This window comes from Oncorhynchus mykiss, chromosome 13 (assembly GCF_057628025.1).
Source record: "Oncorhynchus mykiss isolate SJ-2025 chromosome 13, ASM5762802v1, whole genome shotgun sequence".
Taxonomy (NCBI): Eukaryota; Metazoa; Chordata; class Actinopteri; order Salmoniformes; family Salmonidae; genus Oncorhynchus; species Oncorhynchus mykiss.
This window is the reverse complement of record NC_143034.1, coordinates 81,119,803-81,141,009: the sequence shown is the minus strand read 5'-3', so window position 1 is coordinate 81,141,009 and position 21,207 is coordinate 81,119,803. Positions and strand designations below refer to the sequence as shown.

At 42.9% G+C, this 21,207-nt stretch overlaps 2 protein-coding genes across 2 annotated transcripts in view; both read right to left on the bottom strand.

Moving 5' to 3' along the window:
• Positions 1–5,562: 5,562 nt before the first annotated feature.
• Positions 5,563–21,207, bottom strand: part of LOC110539186 (neoverrucotoxin subunit alpha-like) — a 31,260-nt gene continuing 15,615 nt past the window's right edge. The window contains exons 2-5 of the mRNA XM_090197892.1: positions 16,669–16,842; positions 9,177–9,350; positions 8,929–8,975; positions 5,563–8,506 (exon numbers count right to left, since the gene is read on the bottom strand). Coding sequence (XP_090054018.1) covers positions 7,956–8,506; positions 8,929–8,975; positions 9,177–9,350; positions 16,669–16,787 — 891 coding nt within the window. The 5' untranslated portion in view covers positions 16,788–16,842 and the 3' untranslated portion in view covers positions 5,563–7,955. The remainder of the gene's footprint in view (positions 8,507–8,928; positions 8,976–9,176; positions 9,351–16,668; positions 16,843–21,207) is intronic.
• Positions 17,123–21,207, bottom strand: part of LOC149979040 (NLR family CARD domain-containing protein 3-like) — a 418,685-nt gene continuing 414,600 nt past the window's right edge. The window contains exons 3-6 of the mRNA XM_090197872.1: positions 19,977–20,093; positions 19,616–19,700; positions 19,258–19,486; positions 17,123–18,888 (exon numbers count right to left, since the gene is read on the bottom strand). Of these exons, the coding sequence (XP_090053998.1) occupies positions 17,123–18,888; positions 19,258–19,486; positions 19,616–19,700; positions 19,977–20,093 (2,197 nt within the window). The remainder of the gene's footprint in view (positions 18,889–19,257; positions 19,487–19,615; positions 19,701–19,976; positions 20,094–21,207) is intronic.

Sequence of the window (21,207 nt, the reverse complement as noted above, 5' to 3'; positions counted from 1 at the left end):
TTGCTCCTTCGCCCATGAGTATTCTTAGTTTTTCCTCTGGGTTCAATTTGTAAAAGTGTGGAATATATGTAGTCATTTCTGTGAATAATGAATCTCTTTGTGAGGAATATTTATCACAGTAAAGGAGAAAGTGCATCTCTGTCTCTACCTCCCCTGTCATGCAGTGACCACATACACGCTCCTCTTTGGGTAGCCATGTCTTTTTATGTCTGCCGGTTTCTACTGCCAATCGGTGGTCACTCAGCCTGTACTTGGTAAGGATCTGTCTCTGCTTCGTATCTCTGACAGAGTAGAGATAATCAGCCAATTCATATTCTCTGTTTAGGGTCAGATAGCAATTTAGTCGGCTTTGGGATTTTGTTTCGTTTTTCCAGTATTGTAAATATGATTCCTTTGATTGGTTCATGATTTTGCTTATTGGAATTCTTTCTTTTGAAGCAGTGCTGGTGTCAGCTTGGTTGGTGAGGTCCAACACCAGCTGACTGAGAGGGCTCGTTTCTGGGCTCAGGTCTTGGTCTTGAAGTGCTTTAAATTGCATACTCGAATTTGGACTTGAATTTAGATGTAGCCAAAATTTTAATGATCTTTTCTGTATTTTCATTATTACTGGAAAACGACCCAATTCTGCCCTACATGCATTAGTTGGTGTATTTCTCTGGACTTGTAGAATTTTCCGACAGAATTCTGCATGTAGGGCTTCAATTGGATGTTTGTCCCACATTTTAAAATCCAGTTTATTGAGTGGCCCCCAAACCTCACTTCCATAAAGTGCTATTGGTAGGATTACACTGTCAAATATTTTAGTCCAAATTCTAATTGGGATGTTGATTTTGAATAATTTCATTTTTATTGCATACATTGCTCTGCGGGCTTTTTCTTTGAGTGCCTTCACTGCCATATTAAAGTTTCCCGATGCAGATATGGTCAGACCAAGGTAGGTGTAATTTTTTGTGTGTTCAATTAAGGTGTTGTTCAGGGTGAATTTACATTTGTGTTTCTGACATCTGGGTTTTTTTTGGAAAATCATGATTTTAGTTTTTTGGAAATTTACTGCCAGGGCCCAATTATGGCAATATTGCTCCAGAATATTAATGTTTTGTTGAAGACCTTCTTTGGTTGGTGATAGAAGTACCAAGTCATCAGCATATAGCAGGTATTTCACCTCTGTGTCAAATAGTGTGAGTCCTGGGGCTGGAGATTGGTCCAACATGTCTGCTAATTCATTGATATAAATGTTGAAAAGATTTGGACTCAAATTGCAGCCTTGTCTCACACCTCGACATTGTGAAAAAAATTCTGTTCTTTGGTTTTTGATTTTTATTGCACTCACTTTATATCTCTCTCTCTCTCTCTCTCTCTCTCTCTCTCTCTCTCTCTCTCTCTCTCTCTCTCTCTCTCTCTCTCTCTCTCTCTCTCTCTCTCTCTCTCTCTCTCTCTCTCTCTCTCTCTCTCTCTCTCTCTCTCTCTCTCTCTCTCTCTCTCTCTCTCTCTCTCTCTCTCTCTCTCAAATTCAAGCAGCTTTATTGGCATGAAAAACATTGTGTCAATATTGCCAAAGCAACAATGTATATTGTATACATTGTAACAAAATTATAAATGATAGCAAATAATAATATAAAATGGTACTAAATAATAATACAAAATTAAATTCAAAAATAATAACAATAAAATGGTAACAGTCAATAGTAGCAATTATGGAAAATGAAACTATAACTAACTTATAACTAAATAACAGTCATCTTCTTCTTTATATCAGTACTACAACTACAATCATCATTACTACGACTACTACTACCATCACTAAACTGTTATCACTACCATTACCACCCATATTTGGAATGATAAACAGCAATAATAATAGTAATAACAATAATAGTAATAATAAGTAAGTTACTGTTTACTATACAGGAGAGATGATTTGAAAGCCATACGAATCTCTTCAGCAGCGTATAGTCCAGACTCCGAAGTGACAATTTTAGGTTTTTCTGAATTCAGTAGCGCAAATGCAACCAAATCTGTTAGTTCATATGTATTTTCAAACGCTTGTACAGTGGTCAACTACTTTGGGCCTGTCTTTAGCTTCAAGTGGTGAGATTGGTTTACAGAGCTTGATAGGATAAAACAAGTACAGCAGTTTGTCCACCATCGTGAACATTTACGAAGATGGTCCCTTTTGTCCTCAAGACAACGGCAAGAAGGTTGATCTATCAGGGAAAAGAAAACGTATGACACCTGGAAGGCCATGGACAGCCAGCGTGGAAGAGGCAACGTCTGAGGCCCTCACAGCTTGAAGATGGGGATATGGAGACTAATGGGGTGTCGGGTTACACTAGGCCCCTGAAAAGGAGAGACTGATGGGGGTGTCAGGTTACAATAGGCCCTGAAAAGGAGAGACTGATGGTTACAATAGACCCCTGAAAAGGAGAGACTGATGGGGGTGTCAGGTTACAATAGGCCCCTGAAAAGGAGAGACTGATGGGGGTGTCAGGTTACAATAGGCCCCTGAAAAGGAGAGACTGATAGGGGTGTGGGATTACAATAGGCCCCTGAAAAGGAGAGACTGATGGGGGTGTCAGGTTACAATAGGCCCCTGAAAAGGAGAGACTGATGGGGGTGTCGGATTACAATAGGCCCCTGAAAAGGAGAGACTGATAGGGGTGTCAGGTTACAATAGGCCCCTGAAAAGGAGAGACTGATGGGGGTGTCAGGTTACAATAGGCCCCTGAAAAGGAGAGACTGATGGGGGTGTCGGATTACAATAGGCCCCTGAAAAGGAGAGACTGATAGGGGTGTCAGGTTACAATAGGCCCCTGAAAAGGAGAGACTGATGGGGGTGTCAGGTTACAATAGGCCCCTGAAAAGGAGAGACTGATGGGGGTGTCAGGTTACAATAGGCCCCTGAAAAGGAGAGACTGATGGGGGTGTCAGGTTACAATAGGATTTCCTGAATCAGAAGTTAACTGAACTAAAGTGTTGTTCTCGTCTGTCCTCTTCCGGGATTATGGCGAAGATGACTACAGATGGTATCTAGATGCATTTGACGAAGGAAGGGATCATTTGACCAAACAGGGTGTGGACCTCAACCCCCCTAACCAGTATAAGAAATGGCGTTCACTACTAACCTTGTCCTTCACCACTCCTACCGTGAGTCCGAGCAACCTGTACACAGCATCCAGTCGAAGCTATCAACTGCCTTTCCTCTCGGGAGCGTGACATGAGTCCACGTGGAGCATGGAGAGAGATCCTGTCAACTTCTTTCATGCTGCTGGTGTACTGGGAGGAACAATGGACAAGACATAATGGACTGTAAAGGACACTGGCAGCTCAGGTGAGAGGCATTATCAAGGCCCATCCACTTTGAACATGTGCCATTGGAAGGACGAACTGAAAATCTGAAGAAGAACATCAAGACGCGCCAGAAGGAGGAGTGCCTGGTCAGCCAGGAACTGCTTATTTGGGTTGTGGAGTTCTGCACACTGCGAAATGTAAAGTAATTGAGACTAAGAATGCATTGAGATACGGATCTGTCATTACTATGCCACTCTCGACAGTGTAAGGCAGGGATAAACTGGGGCTGTAATGATAAAAAGTTAATACTGGTAAAAACTGTCTATATTTGGTCCCGTTTGTAAATTTACATTCTAACTGTATAGGTGTGTGCTAAGTTGAGGGTCTTGAATTTGAGTGATAGACTTAAAGTGGACCACTGAAAACTGTCATTCTAAATGTGGGTTGTATAACGTTTATAGTCGGGGTTATATAAGAAATTGTGCAGACTATTCTTGCCATGCCATTACTGGGGCGGCAGGGTAGCCTAGTGGTTAGAGCGTTGGACTAGTAACTGGAAGGTTGCAAGTTCAAAACCCCGAGCTGACGAGGTACAAATCTGTCGTTCTACCCCTGAACAGGCAGTTAACCCACTGTTCCTAGGCCGTCATTGAAATTAAGAATTTGTTCTTTAACTGACTTGCTAAGTTAAATGAAGGTAAAATAAAATAAATAAAAATGACTGACCCTTGAAGACCCTTGAACCTGGTTAAATAAAGGTAAAATAAAAAAAAAGAAAAAAAAGAAGACGCCTCAGAACCCTGATGTATTTCCTGTCTGATGAAGACGATGATAATCCATAGCACCGAGGTAAAAACATTGAGTTAATAGTGCAGCATAGGCTCACGGTGGGGTTATGTGAATGGTGCTCCCAAGGTGGAGTTATAGGGGGCGCTCTTTTAATTTATGGATTAAAAAACGTGCCCGTTTTAAGCGCAATATTTTGTCACGAAAAGATGCTCGACTATGCATATAATTGGCAGCTTTGGAAAGAAAACACTCTAAGGTTTCCAAAACTGCAAAGATATTATCTGTGAGTGCCACAGTACTCATGCTACAGGCGAAACCAAGATCATACTTTAACCAGGAAATGGGCAGAATTTTCGAAGCTCTGTTTTCTATTGTCTCCTTATATGGCTGTGAATGCGCCGGGAATGAGCCTGCCCTTCCTATCGTTTCTCCAAGGTGTCTGCAGCATTGTGACGTATTTGTAGGCATATCATTGGAAGATTGGCCTTAAGAGACTACATTTACCACGGGTCCGCCCAGTGTCCTTCGTGTAAATTGGTGCGTAATCTTCAAGCTGCACGCAGTCATCCAGTGATTGAGAGGAGAGATATATCATGAAGAGATATGTGAAAAACACCTTGAGGATTGGTCCTAAACAACGTTTGCCATGTTTTAGTCGATATTATGGAGTTAATTTGGAAAAAAGTTTGACGTTTTGAAGACTGAATTTTCGTTTTTTTTTGGTAGCCAAACGTGACGCACCAAACGGAGCGATTTCTCCTAAACAAATAATCTTTCAGGAAAAACTGAGCATTTGCTATCTAACTGAGAGTCTCCTCATTGAAAACATCTGAAGTTCTTCAAAGGTAATGATTTTATTTGAATGATTTTCTGGTTTTTGTGAAAATATTGCCTGCTAATGCTAACGCTAAATGCTACGCTAGCTGCGCTAGCTGTTACACAAATGCTTATTTTGCAATGGTTGAGAAGCATATTTTGAAAATCTGAGATGACAGTGTTGTTAACAAAAGGCTAAGCTTGAGAGCTAGCATATTAATTTCATTTCATTTGCGATTTTCATGAATAGTTAAGTTGCGTTATGGTAATGAGCTTGAGGCTGTATTCACGATCCCGGATTCGGGATGGCTCGACGCAACAGGTTAAGGGCCTACTGTCATGGTGACTCATGTCCATAGGCTCACGGTGGGGGTTATGTGAATGGTGCTCCCAAGGTGGAGTTAAGGGCCTACCGTCATGGTGACTCTGTGGCAATATGTGTCTCAACAGAGCTATTGAGCTACATACTTTATCACCACACACAAGGCAATAGCTCTCCCATCAGTCAGTACTGGTACTGTCATATTGTGATCAGTATTAAAACATTTCCACCTCTCTTCTTCCATCTGTTACTGTACTGTCACATTGTGATCAATTGTCACGGTCGTCCTCCTCTTCATCTGAAGAGGAGAGGCGAGAAGGATCGGAGGACCAAAATGCGGCGTGGTATGTGTTCATGATGAAATTTAATAAAGAGAACACTGAACACTGAAACACTATACAAAAACAATAAACGAAATAACAACCGTGACGCTAATGAGAACTGTGCTGAAACATGCAATCAACATAGACAATCACCCACAAACAAACAGTGCAACCCAGGCTACCTAAGTATGATTCTCAATCAGAGACAACTAAAGACACCTGCCTCTGGTTGAGAACCATACTAGGCCGAAACATAGAAATACCCAAAACCTAGAAAATCAAACATAGACTGCCCACCCCAACTCACGCTGTTACTGTACTGCCACATTGTGATCAATATTAAAACATTTCCACCTCTCTTCCATCTGGTTGATGATCCTTTATTAGTCACATCTTTTCATTCAGTTGAATTGAGTTTACACACAAACAAGATTGTTGTGTCAAGAATTTGACAAATAAACATTCTACAATATTTACAAACACCAAGACGCCCAATATCAACACGATCAATGATTTCTAAATGAAACCAGTTTTTACAATACAGTGTGGTGATTCATTCTATTAATGAATGACTCTAGTTGACAATGTCTGTCAACTTCAATGGTGTTTATTCAAGAATATTTGCAATCATATGTTTACACACTAGAGAGATACTCTACATTGTTGCTCCAGTGTGTCTTACTGTCATGCCCTGATCTGTTTCACCTGTCCTTGTGATTGTCTCCACCCACTCCAGGTGTCGCTCATTTTCCCCAGTGTATTTATCGCTGTGTTTCCTGTCTCCCTGTACCAGTGTATTTATCCCTGTGTTTCCTGTCTCTCTGGGCCAGTGTATTTATCCCTGTGTTTCCCTGGTGTATATATCCCTGTGTTTCCTGTCTCTCTGTACCAGTGTATTTATCCCTGTGTTTCCTGTCTCTCTGTACCAGTGTATTTATCCCTGTGTTTCCTGTCTCTCTGTACCAGTGTATTTATCCCTGTGTTTCCTGTCTCTCTGTACCAGTGTATTTATCCCTGTGTTTCCTGTCTATCTGTACCAGTGTATTTATCCCTGTGTTTCCTGTCTCTCTGTTCCAGTGTATTTATCCCTGTGTTTCTTGTCTCTCTGTACCAGTGTATTTATCCCTGTGTTTCCTGTCTCTCTGTTCCAGTGTATTTATCCCTGTGTTTCCTGTCTCTCTGTACCAGTGTATTTAGCCCTGTGTTTCCTGTCTCTATGGGACAGTGTATTTATCCCTGTGTTTCCCCACTGTATTTATCCCTGTGTTTCCTGTCTCTCTGTACCAGTGTATTTATCCCTGTGTTTCCTGTCTCTCTGTACCAGTGTATTTAGCCCTGTGTTTCCTGTCTCTCTGGGACAGTGTATTTATCCCTGTGTTTCCTGTCTCTCTGTGCCAGTGTATTTATCCCTGTGTTTCCTGTCTCTCTGTGCCGGTGTATTTATCCCTGTGTTTCCTGTCTCTCTGTACCAGTGTATATATCCCTGTGTTTCCTGTCTCTCTGTGCCAGTGTATTTATCCCTGTGTTTCCCTGGTGTATATATCCCTGTTTTTCCTGTCTCTCTGGGACAGTGTATATATCCCTGTGTTTCCTGTCGCTCTGTGCCAGTGTATTTATCCCTGTGTTTCCTGTCTCTCTGTACCAGTGTATTTATCCCTGTGTTTCCTGTCTCTCTGTTCCAGTGTATATATCCCTGTGTTTCCTGTCTCTCTGTGCCAGTGTATTTATCCCTGTGTTTCCTGTCTCTCTGGGACAGTGTATTTATCCCTGTGTTTCCTGTCTCTCTGGGACAGTGTATTTATCCCTGTGTTTCCTGTCTCTCTGTGCCAGTGTATTTATCCCTGTGTTTCCTGTCTCTCTGTGCCAGTGTATTTATCCCTGTGTTTCCTGTCTCTCTGGGCCAGTGTATTTATCCCTGTGTTTCCTGTCTCTCTGGGCCAGTGTATTTATCCCTGTGTTTCCCTGGTGTATATATCCCTGTGTTTCCTGTCTCTCTGGGCCAGTGTATTTATCCCTGTGTTTCCCTGGTGTATATATCCCTGTGTTTCCTGTCTCTCTGTACCAGTGTATTTATCCCTGTGTTTCCTGTCTCTCTGTGACAGTTCGTCTTGTATGTTTCCAAGTCAACCAGAGGTTTTCCCCTTCTCCTGCTTTTTGCATTCTCCTTTTTCTAGTCCTCCTGGTTTTGGCCCTTGCCTGTTTCTGGACTTTGTACCCTCCTACCTGACCATTCTGCCTGCCTTGACCACAAACCTGTCTGCCACTCTGCACCTAATGGTTTTGACCTTTTTGCCTGTCCACGACCCTTTGGATTAATAAACACTGTAAGACTCCAACCATCTGACTCCTGTGTCCACATTTGGGTCTGGCCTTGTTCCTTGACACTTACTGAACATGACCATGATTAGAGTGAAACATCATTTTGTGTTTGACACAGGGACCACCTGACACAAGGACACTGAGGAGTCATCATACCAAACCCTAAACCCTGGATAGAGGGGCTCAGTGAATGTGGAGGTGAATGTGTACAGGTGGGTCAGTGTGTCAGAGGAGACTCTGTAGAAGGACAGAGTGCCGGCTGGCGAGTCCAGATACACTCCTACTCTGTGGGAGCTGGAGGAGGGGACGTCTATGTGAATATTATTGTGCCTGGCAGTGTAACGGTTGTCAGAGCAGAACAGACTCCAGGACTTGTCATTGTATCCAATCCTACTGTCATCATCCTCTCCTCTCCTGTTGATTCCTTTATATGTCACTCCTATATCAGCCCCACTCCCACTCCTCTCTACTTCCCAGTAACAGCGCCCAGTCAGACCCTCTCTACACAGCACCTGGTACCAGTCCTCAAATCTATCTGGGTGATCAGGATACGGCTGCTTCTCTCTCCTACGTGTCACCTTTCTGTTCTCCTCAGACAGAGAGAGGAGTCTGTTTACTGTGTTTGGGTCCAGTGTGAGATCACAGACATCTGATGGATGAAACCAGACACAATATTAGAAATCATCATCATTCACATTAGAATGTTAACTCACTTTTCACTAATTAATTTAATGTAGATGTTTCTAGGTATCAAAAGGAGAAGTTAAGGTAACGTGAGACTTGTTGAATATGTTATTCTGTATGGTAATATAAAACACACTTATTCACATTCATTTCACACACACATTTCTTATGTAACACGAACACGCCACACACACACACACACACACACACAGGGAGACACACACATTGTCAAAGCAACTCTTTGTCAACTTTGGTGTCCCTGATTTCTGCTTCTGTAATCATGGTGGTCTTTGGTGGTCTTGCCTTAACTTGACTTAACTTGAATCCTGACTTAACTTGAATTAAGACTTATTCTTAGTCATATTCGTCACATCAGTCAAGACTCACATTTTCTAAGCCCAGGTTTCATTGTGTACTCTCCACCATGCTCCACACTGTAGCGGTAAGCAGAAGAACAGACAGTCATTGAGTGATACACGTGAACTCTCTCTCACACACACACACACACACACACACACACACACACAAACAGTCAGCATATAACTTTGTCTAAGTGATGGTAAGAGTGTTTGTCTTAACTAGCCTGATAAGTCAAACATGTCTGATATGAACATTGACATAAACCCTCTACATACTTGAGTTTCTCCAGTCTGCAGTGTGGATCCTCCAGTCTAGCAGAGAGCAGTCTGACTCCTGAGTCTCCTGGGTGATTGTAGCTCAGGTCCAGCTCTCTCAGGTGTGAGGGGTTTGACCTCAGAGCTGAGACCAGAGAGGCACAGCCTTCCTCTGTGACTAGACAGCGTGACAGCCTGCAAAGAGTCAAATCATATTAAATTCACTCTGCTATTTTTTGGTGGTGAAAAGTGGCAGTATATTTTTTTCTAAATATTCAGATTCATCAGTGTCCTGAAACCTCCCATATCTATTCATAAATGGATGTTTCATTTTTTGAAATGAGAATTGATCAAAGTATTGCCTGCAGATAGAAACATGTATAGTACAGATATTATAATAGACTGACCAGACCAGTTTAAAAAGCAGAATCAGTCAGAAGACAGACAGTGAGGTATCAGATTGATTGTATTGCGTATACAGTCCACACCATATCTATTTAGACAGTGAGGTATCAGATTTAGATTGTATTGAGTATACAGTCCACAGAGGCTACAACAAAACATGCTAACCTCTCACCATTACCAATAACAGAGGCTACAACAAAACATGCTAACCTCTCACCATTACCAATAACAGAGGCTACAACAAAACATGCTAACCTCTCACCATTACCAATTACAGAGGCTACAACAAAACATGCTAACCTCTCACCATTACCAATAACAGAGACTACAACAAAACATACTAACCTCTCACCATTACCAATAACAGAGACTACAACAAAACATACTAACCTCTCACCATTACCAATAACAGAGGCTACAACAAAACATGCTAACCTCTCACCATTACCAATAACAGAGGGGTATGATCCTTGTGTCACGCCCTGGCCTTAGTTATCTTTGTTTTCTTTATTATTTTGGTTAGGCCAGGGTGTGACATGGGTGGTTGGTTTAGTTTTGTATTGTCTAGGGGTTTTTAGATGTCTAGGGTTTTTTAGAAGTCTAGGTTTTTTTTTATGTCTATGGTTGCCTAGATTGGTTCTCAATCAGAGGCAGCTGTTTATCGTTGTCTCTGATTGGGGATGATATTTAAGTAGCCATAATCCTTGGGTATTTTGTGGGATGTTATTCTGTGTTTAGTTACCTGTCTGCACTAGCCATATTAGCTTCACGGTTCGTTGTTTTGTTCAGTGTTTCGTTCATTCATTAAATAAGTATGTACGCTTATCACGCCTTGGTCTCCTCATTATGACGGCCTCTAACTTGTGCCTCATCATTCTTGATTCATTCAATATTATTCATCATCATGGTAGCATCCACATGAATGTGGAAGTGTTCAGAAACGTCTTCTATTCTTGCTGACAATACAAGTGAAGTGACTCCAAAATGACAGGACATTATTCACCATTCAGTTTATATTAGGAAAAACATCTAAAACACAACCAAGACAAACTGCTAATACATTCAACAAGTTTGTAGAATCACAAGTTTGAAGGCCAAACACTAAACTTTTGATTAAATGGATTTGTCCAAATAATTACAACTTTTTCAAATGGGAGAACTACATACATAAAGTGCTTTCCTTTCTAAACAGTACAAAAAAAAAATATATATATATATATATATATGTATATACACATATAATATACCAGTCAAACATTTGGACACACCACATCATTCAAAGGGTTTTCTTTATCTTTACTGTTTATTTTTCTACAGGTTGGGTGGGGGGTTATAAATGGCATCCTGTTCCGTTGTTCTGTGGAGAAAAGCTGAAGACAGGGGAGACTAAACATCTACCAGCACAACATCTTGATTTGATATTTTTCTTCCCCGATTTGCTTTGGATTTTCTGTTATTGAAGAAAATAAAATGCTAACAAGTCTAAAACTTTGCACCTGAGCTGGAATAATATATTATGACCTTTCTCTTCATCACAAAGTTTTTTTTTTTTTTTTTTTCACTTTTACTAATTGTGTTTTATTCTTATATTCTCCTACATTCCTTTCACATTTCCACAAACTTCAAAGTGTTTATTGTATATATGGTTATATTATATCGTGGAACACACTCTTCAAAAGGTTAAAAACCTCAGCATTGTGGCCTTGGCTGTGCAACGTCATAGCCTTGTTTTGTTAATGTAGCAGACAAGATACTCTTATTTCCCCGAGCCCTTAACACAGTCAAGACAACCATTTTATTTGATAGTGAAAAGTTGATGTAATACAGTGCCTTGCGAAAGTATTCGGCCCCCTTGAACTTTGCGACCTTTTGCCACATTTCAGGCTTCAAACATAAAGATATAAAACTGTATTTTTTTGTGAAGAATCAACAACAAGTGGGACACAATCATGAAGTGGAACGACATTTATTGGATATTTCAAACTTTTTTTTACTTTCGCAAGGCACTGTAACTGAGACCCTCCACTAATGTTAAACATCTGACTGAGATGTGATCTCTGACTCTAACTGAGACCCTCCACTAATGTTAAACATCTGACTGAGATGTGATCTCTGACTCTAACTGACTCTTGTATAATAGAAGTATTCAGTCTGTCTCTATGTTCAGTCCAACCCTAATGAAAGCTCCAAGGCTGAACTCATTGTTTTTAATACTAAATAAACACTGTTTATTGAAATGTCACTTGTTTCCCTATAATAGTGGGCAGAATGTATAGCAGTTCTGTATCCCCTAAATGAACCTGATGAAACAAATGAACTTTGAACTCTTTAAATTAGACATAAGTGAATATGCTAAATGTGTTTTCATAAACATCTCTACCTATCTAAGTGTTTTCATAAACATCTCTACCTATCTAAGTGTTTCCATAAACATCTCTACCTATCTAAAAGTGTTTCCATAAACATCTCTACCTATCTAAAAGTGTTTCCATAAACATCTCTACCTATCTAAATGTGTTTCAGTAAACATATCTACCTATCTAAAAGTGTTTTCATAAACATCTCTACCTATCTAAAAGTGTTTTCATAAACATCTCTACCTATCTAAAAGTGTTTTCATAAACATCTCTACCTATCTAAAAGTGTTTTCATAAACATCTCTACCTATCTAAATGTGTTTCAGTAAACATCTCTACCTATCTAAATGTGTTTTAAGAAACATCTCTACCTATCTGCACATTAATGAGGAAGAACAGTTTGGATGGAAAGTTAAACCTCCATCAGAAACACCCTTCAGAGGAAGACTACTGGCTCCACCACATGGTAGTAGAAGGTCGACACAGAGGAAGACTACTGGCTCCACCACATGGTAGTAGAAGGTCGACACAGAGGAAGACTACTGGCTCCACCACATGGTAGTAGAAGGTCGACACAGAGGAAGACTACTGGCTCCACCACATGGTAGTAGAAGGTCGACACAGAGGAAGACTACTGGCTCCACCACATGGTAGTAGAAGGTCGACACAGAGGAAGACTACTGGCTCCACCACATGGTAGTAGAAGGTCGACACAGAGGAAGACTACTGGCTCCACCACATGGTAGTAGAAGGTCGACACAGAGGAAGACTACTGGCTCCACCACATGGTAGTAGAAGGTCGACACAGAGGAAGACTACTGGCTCCACCACATGGTAGTAGAAGGTCGACACAGAGGAAGACTACTGGCTCCACCACATGGTAGTAGAAGGTCGACACAGAGGAAGACTACTGGCTCCACCACATGGTAGTAGAAGGTCGACACAGAGGAAGACTACTGGCTCCACCACATGGTAGTAGAAGGTCGACACAGAGGAAGACTACTGGCTCCACCACATGGTAGTAGAAGGTCGACACAGAGGAAGACTACTGGCTCCACCACATGGTAGTAGAAGGTCGACACAGAGGAAGACTACTGGCTCCACCACATGGTAGTAGAAGGTCGACACAGAGGAAGACTACTGGCTCCACCACATGGTAGTAGAAGGTCGACACAGAGGAAGACTACTGGCTCCACCACGTGGTAGTAGAAGGTCGACACAGAGGAAGACTACTGGCTCCACCACATGGTAGTAGAAGGTCGACACAGAGGAAGACTACTGGCTCCACCACATGGTAGTAGAAGGTCGACACAGAGGAAGACTACTGGCTCCACCACATGGTAGTAGAAGGTCGACACAGAGGAAGACTACTGGCTCCACCACATGGTAGTAGAAGGTCGACACAGAGGAAGACTACTGGCTCCACCACATGGTAGTAGAAGGTCGACACAGAGGAAGACTACTGGCTCCACCACATGGTAGTAGAAGGTCGACACAGAGGAAGACTACTGGCTCCACCACATGGTAGTAGAAGGTCGACACAGAGGAAGACTACTGGCTCCACCACATGGTAGTAGAAGGTCGACACAGAGGAAGACTACTGGCTCCACCACATGGTAGTAGAAGGTCGACACAGAGGAAGACTACTGGCTCCACCACATGGTAGTAGAAGGTCGACACAGAGGAAGACTACTGGCTCCACCACATGGTAGTAGAAGGTCGACACAGAGGAAGACTACTGGCTCCACCACATGGTAGTAGAAGGTCGACACAGAGGAAGACTACTGGCTCCACCACATGGTAGTAGAAGGTCGACACAGAGGAAGACTACTGGCTCCACCACATGGTAGTAGAAGGTCGACACAGAGGAAGACTACTGGCTCCACCACATGGTAGTAGAAGGTCGACACAGAGGAAGACTACTGGCTCCACCACATGGTAGTAGAAGGTCGACACAGAGGAAGACTACTGGCTCCACCACGTGGTAGTAGAAGGTCGACACAGAGGAAGACTACTGGCTCCACCACGTGGTAGTAGAAGGTCGACACAGAGGAAGACTACTGGCTCCACCACGTGGTAGTAGAAGGTTGACACAGAGGAAGACTACTGGCTCCACCACGTGGTAGTAGAAGGTCGACACAGAGGAAGACTACTGGCTCCACCACGTGGTAGTAGAAGGTCGACACAGAGGAAGACTACTGGCTCCACCACGTGGTAGTAGAAGGTCGACACAGAGGAAGACTACTGGCTCCACCACATGGTAGTAGAAGGTCGACACAGAGGAAGACTACTGGCTCCACCACATGGTAGTAGAAGGTCGACACAGAGGAAGACTACTGGCTCCACCACGTGGTAGTAGAAGGTCGACACAGAGGAAGACTACTGGCTCCACCACATGGTAGTAGAAGGTCGACACAGAGGAAGACTACTGGCTCCACCACGTGGTAGTAGAAGGTCGACACAGAGGAAGACTACTGGCTCCACCACATGGTAGTAGAAGGTCGACACAGAGGAAGACTACTGGCTCCACCACATGGTAGTAGAAGGTCGACACAGAGGAAGACTACTGGCTCCACCACATGGTAGTAGAAGGTCGACACAGAGGAAGACTACTGGCCCCACCACATGGTAGTAGAAGGTCGACACAGAGGAAGACTACTGGCTCCACCACATGGTAGTAGAAGGTCGACACAGAGGAAGACTACTGGCTCCACCACATGGTAGTAGAAGGTCGACACAGAGGAAGACTACTGGCTCCACCACATGGTAGTAGAAGGTCGACACAGAGGAAGACTACTGGCTCCACCACATGGTAGTAGAAGGTCGACACAGAGGAAGACTACTGGCTCCACCACATGGTAGTAGAAGGTCGACACAGAGGAAGACTACTGGCTCCACCACATGGTAGTAGAAGGTCGACACAGAGGAAGACTACTGGCTCCACCACATGGTAGTAGAAGGTCGACACAGAGGAAGACTACTGGCTCCACCACATGGTAGTAGAAAGTCGACACAGAGGAAGACTACTGGCTCCACCACATGGTAGTAGAAGGTCGACACAGAGGAAGACTACTGGCTCCACCACATGGTAGTAGAAGGTCGACACAGAGGAAGACTACTGGCTCCACCACATGGTAGTAGAAGGTCGACACAGAGGAAGACTACTGGCTCCACCACATGGTAGTAGAAGGTCGACACAGAGGAAGACTACTGGCTCCACCACATGGTAGTAGAAGGTCGACACAGAGGAAGACTACTGGCTCCACCACATGGTAGTAGAAGGTCGACACAGAGGAAGACTACTGGCTCCACCACATGGTAGTAGAAGGTCGACACAGAGGAAGACTACTGGCTCCACCACATGGTAGTAGAAGGTCGACACAGAGGAAGACTACTGGCTCCACCACATGGTAGTAGAAGGTCGACACAGAGGAAGACTACTGGCTCCACCACATGGTAGTAGAAGGTCGACACAGAGGAAGACTACTGGCTCCACCACATGGTAGTAGAAGGTCGACACAGAGGAAGACTACTGGCTCCACCACATGGTAGTAGAAGGTCGACACAGAGGAAGACTACTGGCTCCACCACATGGTAGTAGAAGGTCGACACAGAGGAAGACTACTGGCTCCACCACATGGTAGTAGAAGGTCGACACAGAGGAAGACTACTGGCTCCACCACATGGTAGTAGAAGGTCGACACAGAGGAAGACTACTGGCTCCACCACATGGTAGTAGAAGGTCGACACAGAGGAAGACTACTGGCTCCACCACATGGTAGTAGAAGGTCGACACAGAGGAAGACTACTGGCTCCACCACATGGTAGTAGAAGGTCGACACAGAGGAAGACTACTGGCTCCACCACATGGTAGTAGAAGGTCGACACAGAGGAAGACTACTGGCTCCACCACATGGTAGTAGAAGGTCGACACAGAGGAAGACTACTGGCTCCACCACATGGTAGTAGAAGGTCGACACAGAGGAAGACTACTGGCTCCACCACATGGTAGTAGAAGGTCGACACAGAGGAAGACTACTGGCTCCACCACATGGTAGTAGAAGGTCGACACAGAGGAAGACTACTGGCTCCACCACATGGTAGTAGAAGGTCGACACAGAGGAAGACTACTGGCTCCACCACATGGTAGTAGAAGGTCGACACAGAGGAAGACTACTGGCTCCACCACATGGTAGTAGAAGGTCGACACAGAGGAAGACTACTGGCTCCACCACATGGTAGTAGAAGGTCGACACAGAGGAAGACTACTGGCTCCACCACATGGTAGTAGTAACTTTGAACCATCCAGCTTCATGGCTACAGGCAGTTAGTATTTTTTTTAAAAGGAGCAGATCCAGCGGTTATTAAAGTAATGATTTGCTTATTTGAGCTGTTCTTGCCATAATATGGACTTGGTATTTTACCAAATAGGGCTATCATCTCCATACCCCCCTACCAAACGCATTAAGATGGAAATAAATTCCACAAATTAACTTTTAAGAAGGCACACCTGTTCATTGAAATGCATTCCAGGTGACTACCTCATGAACCTGGTTGAGAGAATGCCAAGCTGTACTGTCACCTAATACAACATATTCTATCTCAAATCCAACATGCGGGAGCAAAGCACCAAATGTAAAACTGTAATCTTCACTGTCCAAACACATATGGTGTGGACTATGTGTGTCTGGTAAACACATGTGGATCTGGTGAACAGTTATCACTTGTTGACCAACTACAGGAATACTGACCTCAGAGTCTCCAGTTTACAGTGGGGATTCCCCAGTCCAGCAGAGAGCAGGTCCACTCCTGAATCCTTCAGGTCATTGTTACTCAGATCCAACTCTCTCAGGTGTGAGGGGTTTGACATCAGAGCTGAGACCAGAGAAGCACAGCCTTCCTCAGTGACTCCACAGCCTGACAGCCTGACAAAGAGATCATCATGACTTCACAAACACACTGTTAATTTAACACCAGTAGTGTAGAAGGACAATGGCAGATGCATTTGGCTTTTTCTCTCAAACAACATATAGATTCATCTTTCGTCTCCTAGAATTGTATGGTCATATTGTTATACTAATGTGAAAATCAATGCATTTACTCAATATGTTTTTCAATATAATATTATATACATATTATAATACATATTATTCTCTAAACTGAATTTCTTCCTGGTGATTAGTTCTTATATGTAACTTTATTCACTCACAGAGCAGCTCTGGAGGCTTTGACCACTGGCAGCAGCCTCAAAAGACCTTCCTCTGATCTGGAGTATTTCTTCAGGTCAAACACATCCAGCTCCTTTTCTGAAGTCAGCAACACAAAGACCAGAGCTGACCACTGTCCAGGTGACAGGTTGCGTTCTGAGAGACTTCCTGAGCTCAGGTAGCTTTGGATCTCCTCCACTAGAGAATGGTCATTCAGTTCATTCAGACAGTGGAACAGATTGATGCACCTCTCTGGAGAGGGATTCTCCCTGATCTTCTCCTTGATGTACTTGACTGTTTCTTCATGGCTCTGTGAGCTGCTTCTTGTCTTTGTCAGTAGACCTCGTAAGTGCTTCTGATTGGACTCCATTGAGAGGCCCAGAAGGAAGCGGAGGAAAAGGTCCAGGTTTCCTGTCTCACTTTGTAAGGCTTTATCCACAGCACTCTTGTAGAAAGTAACTGCAGGCTCGTCTTTTGTTCGCGGTTTGTCCATTAGATTCTCATTGTTGTTGAGGAACACATATACAGCAGCCAGAAACTCCTGAATGCTCAGATGAACAAAGCAGTACACCTTGTCCTGGTACAGCCCACATTCCTCTTTAAAGAGCTGTGTGCACAATCCTGAGTACACTGAGGCTTCAATCACATCAATGCCAGCCTCTTTCAGGTCTTCTTCATAGAAAATCAGATTGCCATTCACAAGCTGTTGAAAAGCCAGTTTTCCCAGTGACAGAATGCTCTCTTCATTCCAGTGTGGACCTGTCTCTTCTTTCCCAATATACTTTTCATTCTTCTGTTTGGTATGAAACACAACAAGGTGTGTGTACATCTCAGTCAGAGTCTTGGGCATCTCTTCTAACTTATGTTCCAGCATGTGTTCAAGGACTGTTGCAGAAATCCAACAGAAGACTGGAATGTGGCACATGATGTGGAGGCTCCTTGATGTCTTTACGTGTGAGATGATTCTGCTGGCCAGGTCCTCAGCACTGAATCTCTTCCTGAAGTACTCCTCCTTCTGTGGGTCATTGAACCCTCGTACCTCTGTAACCTGGTCAACACACACTGAAGGGATCTTATTGGCTGCTGCAGGTCGGGTAGTTATCCAGAGGAGAGCAGAGGAAAGCAGATTTCCCTTGATGAGATTTGTCAGCAGAACATCCACTGAGGTTGACTCTGTGACGTCACAACAGATCTTGTTCTTCTGGAAGTCTAGGGGCAGTCGGCACTCATCCAGACCATCAAAGATGAACAGAACTTTGTACTTGTTGTAGTTGGAGATTCTTGATTGTTTGGTTTCCATTGAGAAGTGATTGAGAAGTTCAATGAAAGTGTGTTTGTCCCCTTTCATCAAATTCAGCTCCCGGAAAGGGAATGAAAATACAAATTGGACATCCTGATTTGCTTTTCCTTCAGCCCAGTCCAGGATGAACTTCTGCACAGAGACTGTTTTTCCAATGCCAGCGACTCCCTTTGTCAGCACAGTTCTGATAAGTTTGTCTTGTCCAGTTAAGGGTTTGAAGATGTCGTTACATTTGATTGCAGTCTCTGGTCTTGCTTGTTTCCTGGTTGTTGTCTCAATCTGTCTCAGCTCATGTTCATTATTGACCTCTCCTGTTCCACCCTCTGTGATGTAGAGCTCTGTGTAGATCTTATTGAGAAGTGTTGGGTTTCCTTGTTTAGCGATCCCCTCAAATACACATTGAAACTTCTTCTTTAGATTAGATTTGAGTTCACGTTGGCAAATCACAGCAAGCTCATCTGAATCTAGAAATAACACAGAGGATATTAATATTACGTCTGTTTTAATGTCTACAGTATTGTAGGACTGTTATAAAGTTTTCAATTATAACACTTTCTTAACTGACTGTATAAATGTGTAAATGTTTTCATAATGCATTACAGACTGGTGTGACTGATTATATTATTATTGGTATTATTGATGGTATTATTAATGTTGTCTCTCTCTCTAAATTAATCACCACAACACATCCCTGCTGCTACTTGATGAGGTCACTAGGTGTTGTGTTGAGGCAGCTACAATATCATTGAGTTACACAGCTACTTTAGCTGTACTTTACCTACAGCTTTTAAATGTTATAAAACAGCATTCAATATGAGGCAGACAGCTCTTACTTTTCTCCAGTGTGTCAGCAAGCTCCTTCAAGTTCATTTTCCTCAGGATGTGCAGTGTGATCTTCAGAGCCCCCTCTCTGGCACTGCTCTCCTGCTTCTCATTTTCAGCGTCCACCACTTCCTTATCCTGCTTCTTACTCTCAAAGCCTTCTGGGAGTTCTGGACTAAGAATCCTCTTGAACGTCTTCAGCTCGTTCTTCACAAATGTCATAATTTTCTCTTCAAGCAACTGAAATAAATAAAGTAAATAAGTTAAGCAAGAGAATAAATGCTTTCTCATTAACACAATAATGTATGATTGACAGATCAACTTTACTTGAGGTTAACAAAAACAAATGTACATAACAGGACCACATACACTGAATATGGAGGCCAGGTCTGTTTGATGACTCTGGGAAGACTGACCACTGAGAATCTCTGACTCTGATCTCTCCTGTTGGTTTCTGTGGACAAAACATGAGATTACATCCCCTCATCCAGGGAGTACACACACACACACACACACACACACACACACACACACACACACACACACAGAGATGCACACACACACCGGGAGGGAATGTTGTGTTTGTTTAATATTGTTTTAGGACTATGAAAATGGACAAAATGATTAGCCTATGGATTATGAAAACAACATCAATAAATGGGAAAAGAGGAGAAATGACGAGAGACAGTGTTGTTTAACTCACTGACCAGGACCCATGAGTTCTTCTTACCTTTGTTCAGTAGAAAAGTCTCCCTCTCTAAAGTTTAAAGGTTGACCCATAGACTTGTCACTCTTCATGGACACACAGCTGGGAACAGGGGAGGCTGGTCTCTCCTGCTTGATTGGGCTTCAACACAACAGAGACAAACATTACATCTCTCATCTACTCTGAGCTCAGATGGGGAAACATAAGAAGAGTTTCATTCTAAAATGCTTCATACCACTTTTCAGAAATGTTTGTACATTTTATTTGATTTCGTAGACATTATGAAAGAGATTGGTGTGTTTTTCAGTAGCTAATCATGGGCAGAAAAGTGTTACAGTTTTTTGGGATTGCAATCAGGTGTTTTCCCTTAGCACTATAAAAAGCAGCAGGTGAGTTCATCGGTCTTCAAGCACAATGGAAAGAGTCAGAGAAAGAGTAAGACGAGGAGGAGGAAGAGGACGAGGAGGACAAGGAGGACGAGGAGGAGGACGAGGAAGAGAACGAGGAGGACGAGGAGGAGAACGAGGAGGACGAGGAGGAGGAAGAGGAAGACAAGAAGGTGCTCAAAGAGGACCGAATCTGACAAATGAGATCCGTGCAACACTGTTGCGTGGAGGGATGCTGGACTGTGAGTATAGTATACTATTGAATATAGGTTTTTTTTTTGAGGGTCAGGGGGAAGGCCTGTTCACAGCAAGAGAGGGAGATAGTAAACACGTTTTTGGCCAACAATGCTATAACACTCAAGCAGCTCCAAGCTAACATTGTCAATAACCACGCCATTTTCAACGATATCCATCAGGTCTCAACATCAACACTGGCACGCATCCTAAAAAAAAACATATTCAAATGAAGCAAATTTATTGAGTGAAATCAGTAGTACTGCTAGGTTTTACACAGTAATAATATACATCTGCCTCACTCTCAGAGAAATCAGTAGTACTGCTAGGTTTGACACAGTAATAATATATATCTGCCTCACTCTCAGAGAAATCAGTAGTACTGCTAGGTTTTACACAGTAATAATATATATCTGCCTCACTCTCAGAGAAATCAGTAGTACTGCTAGGTTTTACACAGTTTTACACAGTAATAATATATATCTGCCTCACTCTCAGAGAAATCAGTAGTACTGCTAGGTTTTACACAGTAATAATATATATCTGCCTCACTCTCAGAGAAATCAGTAGTACTGCTAGGTTTTACACAGTAATAATATATATCTGCCTCACTCTCAGAGAAATCAGTAGTACTG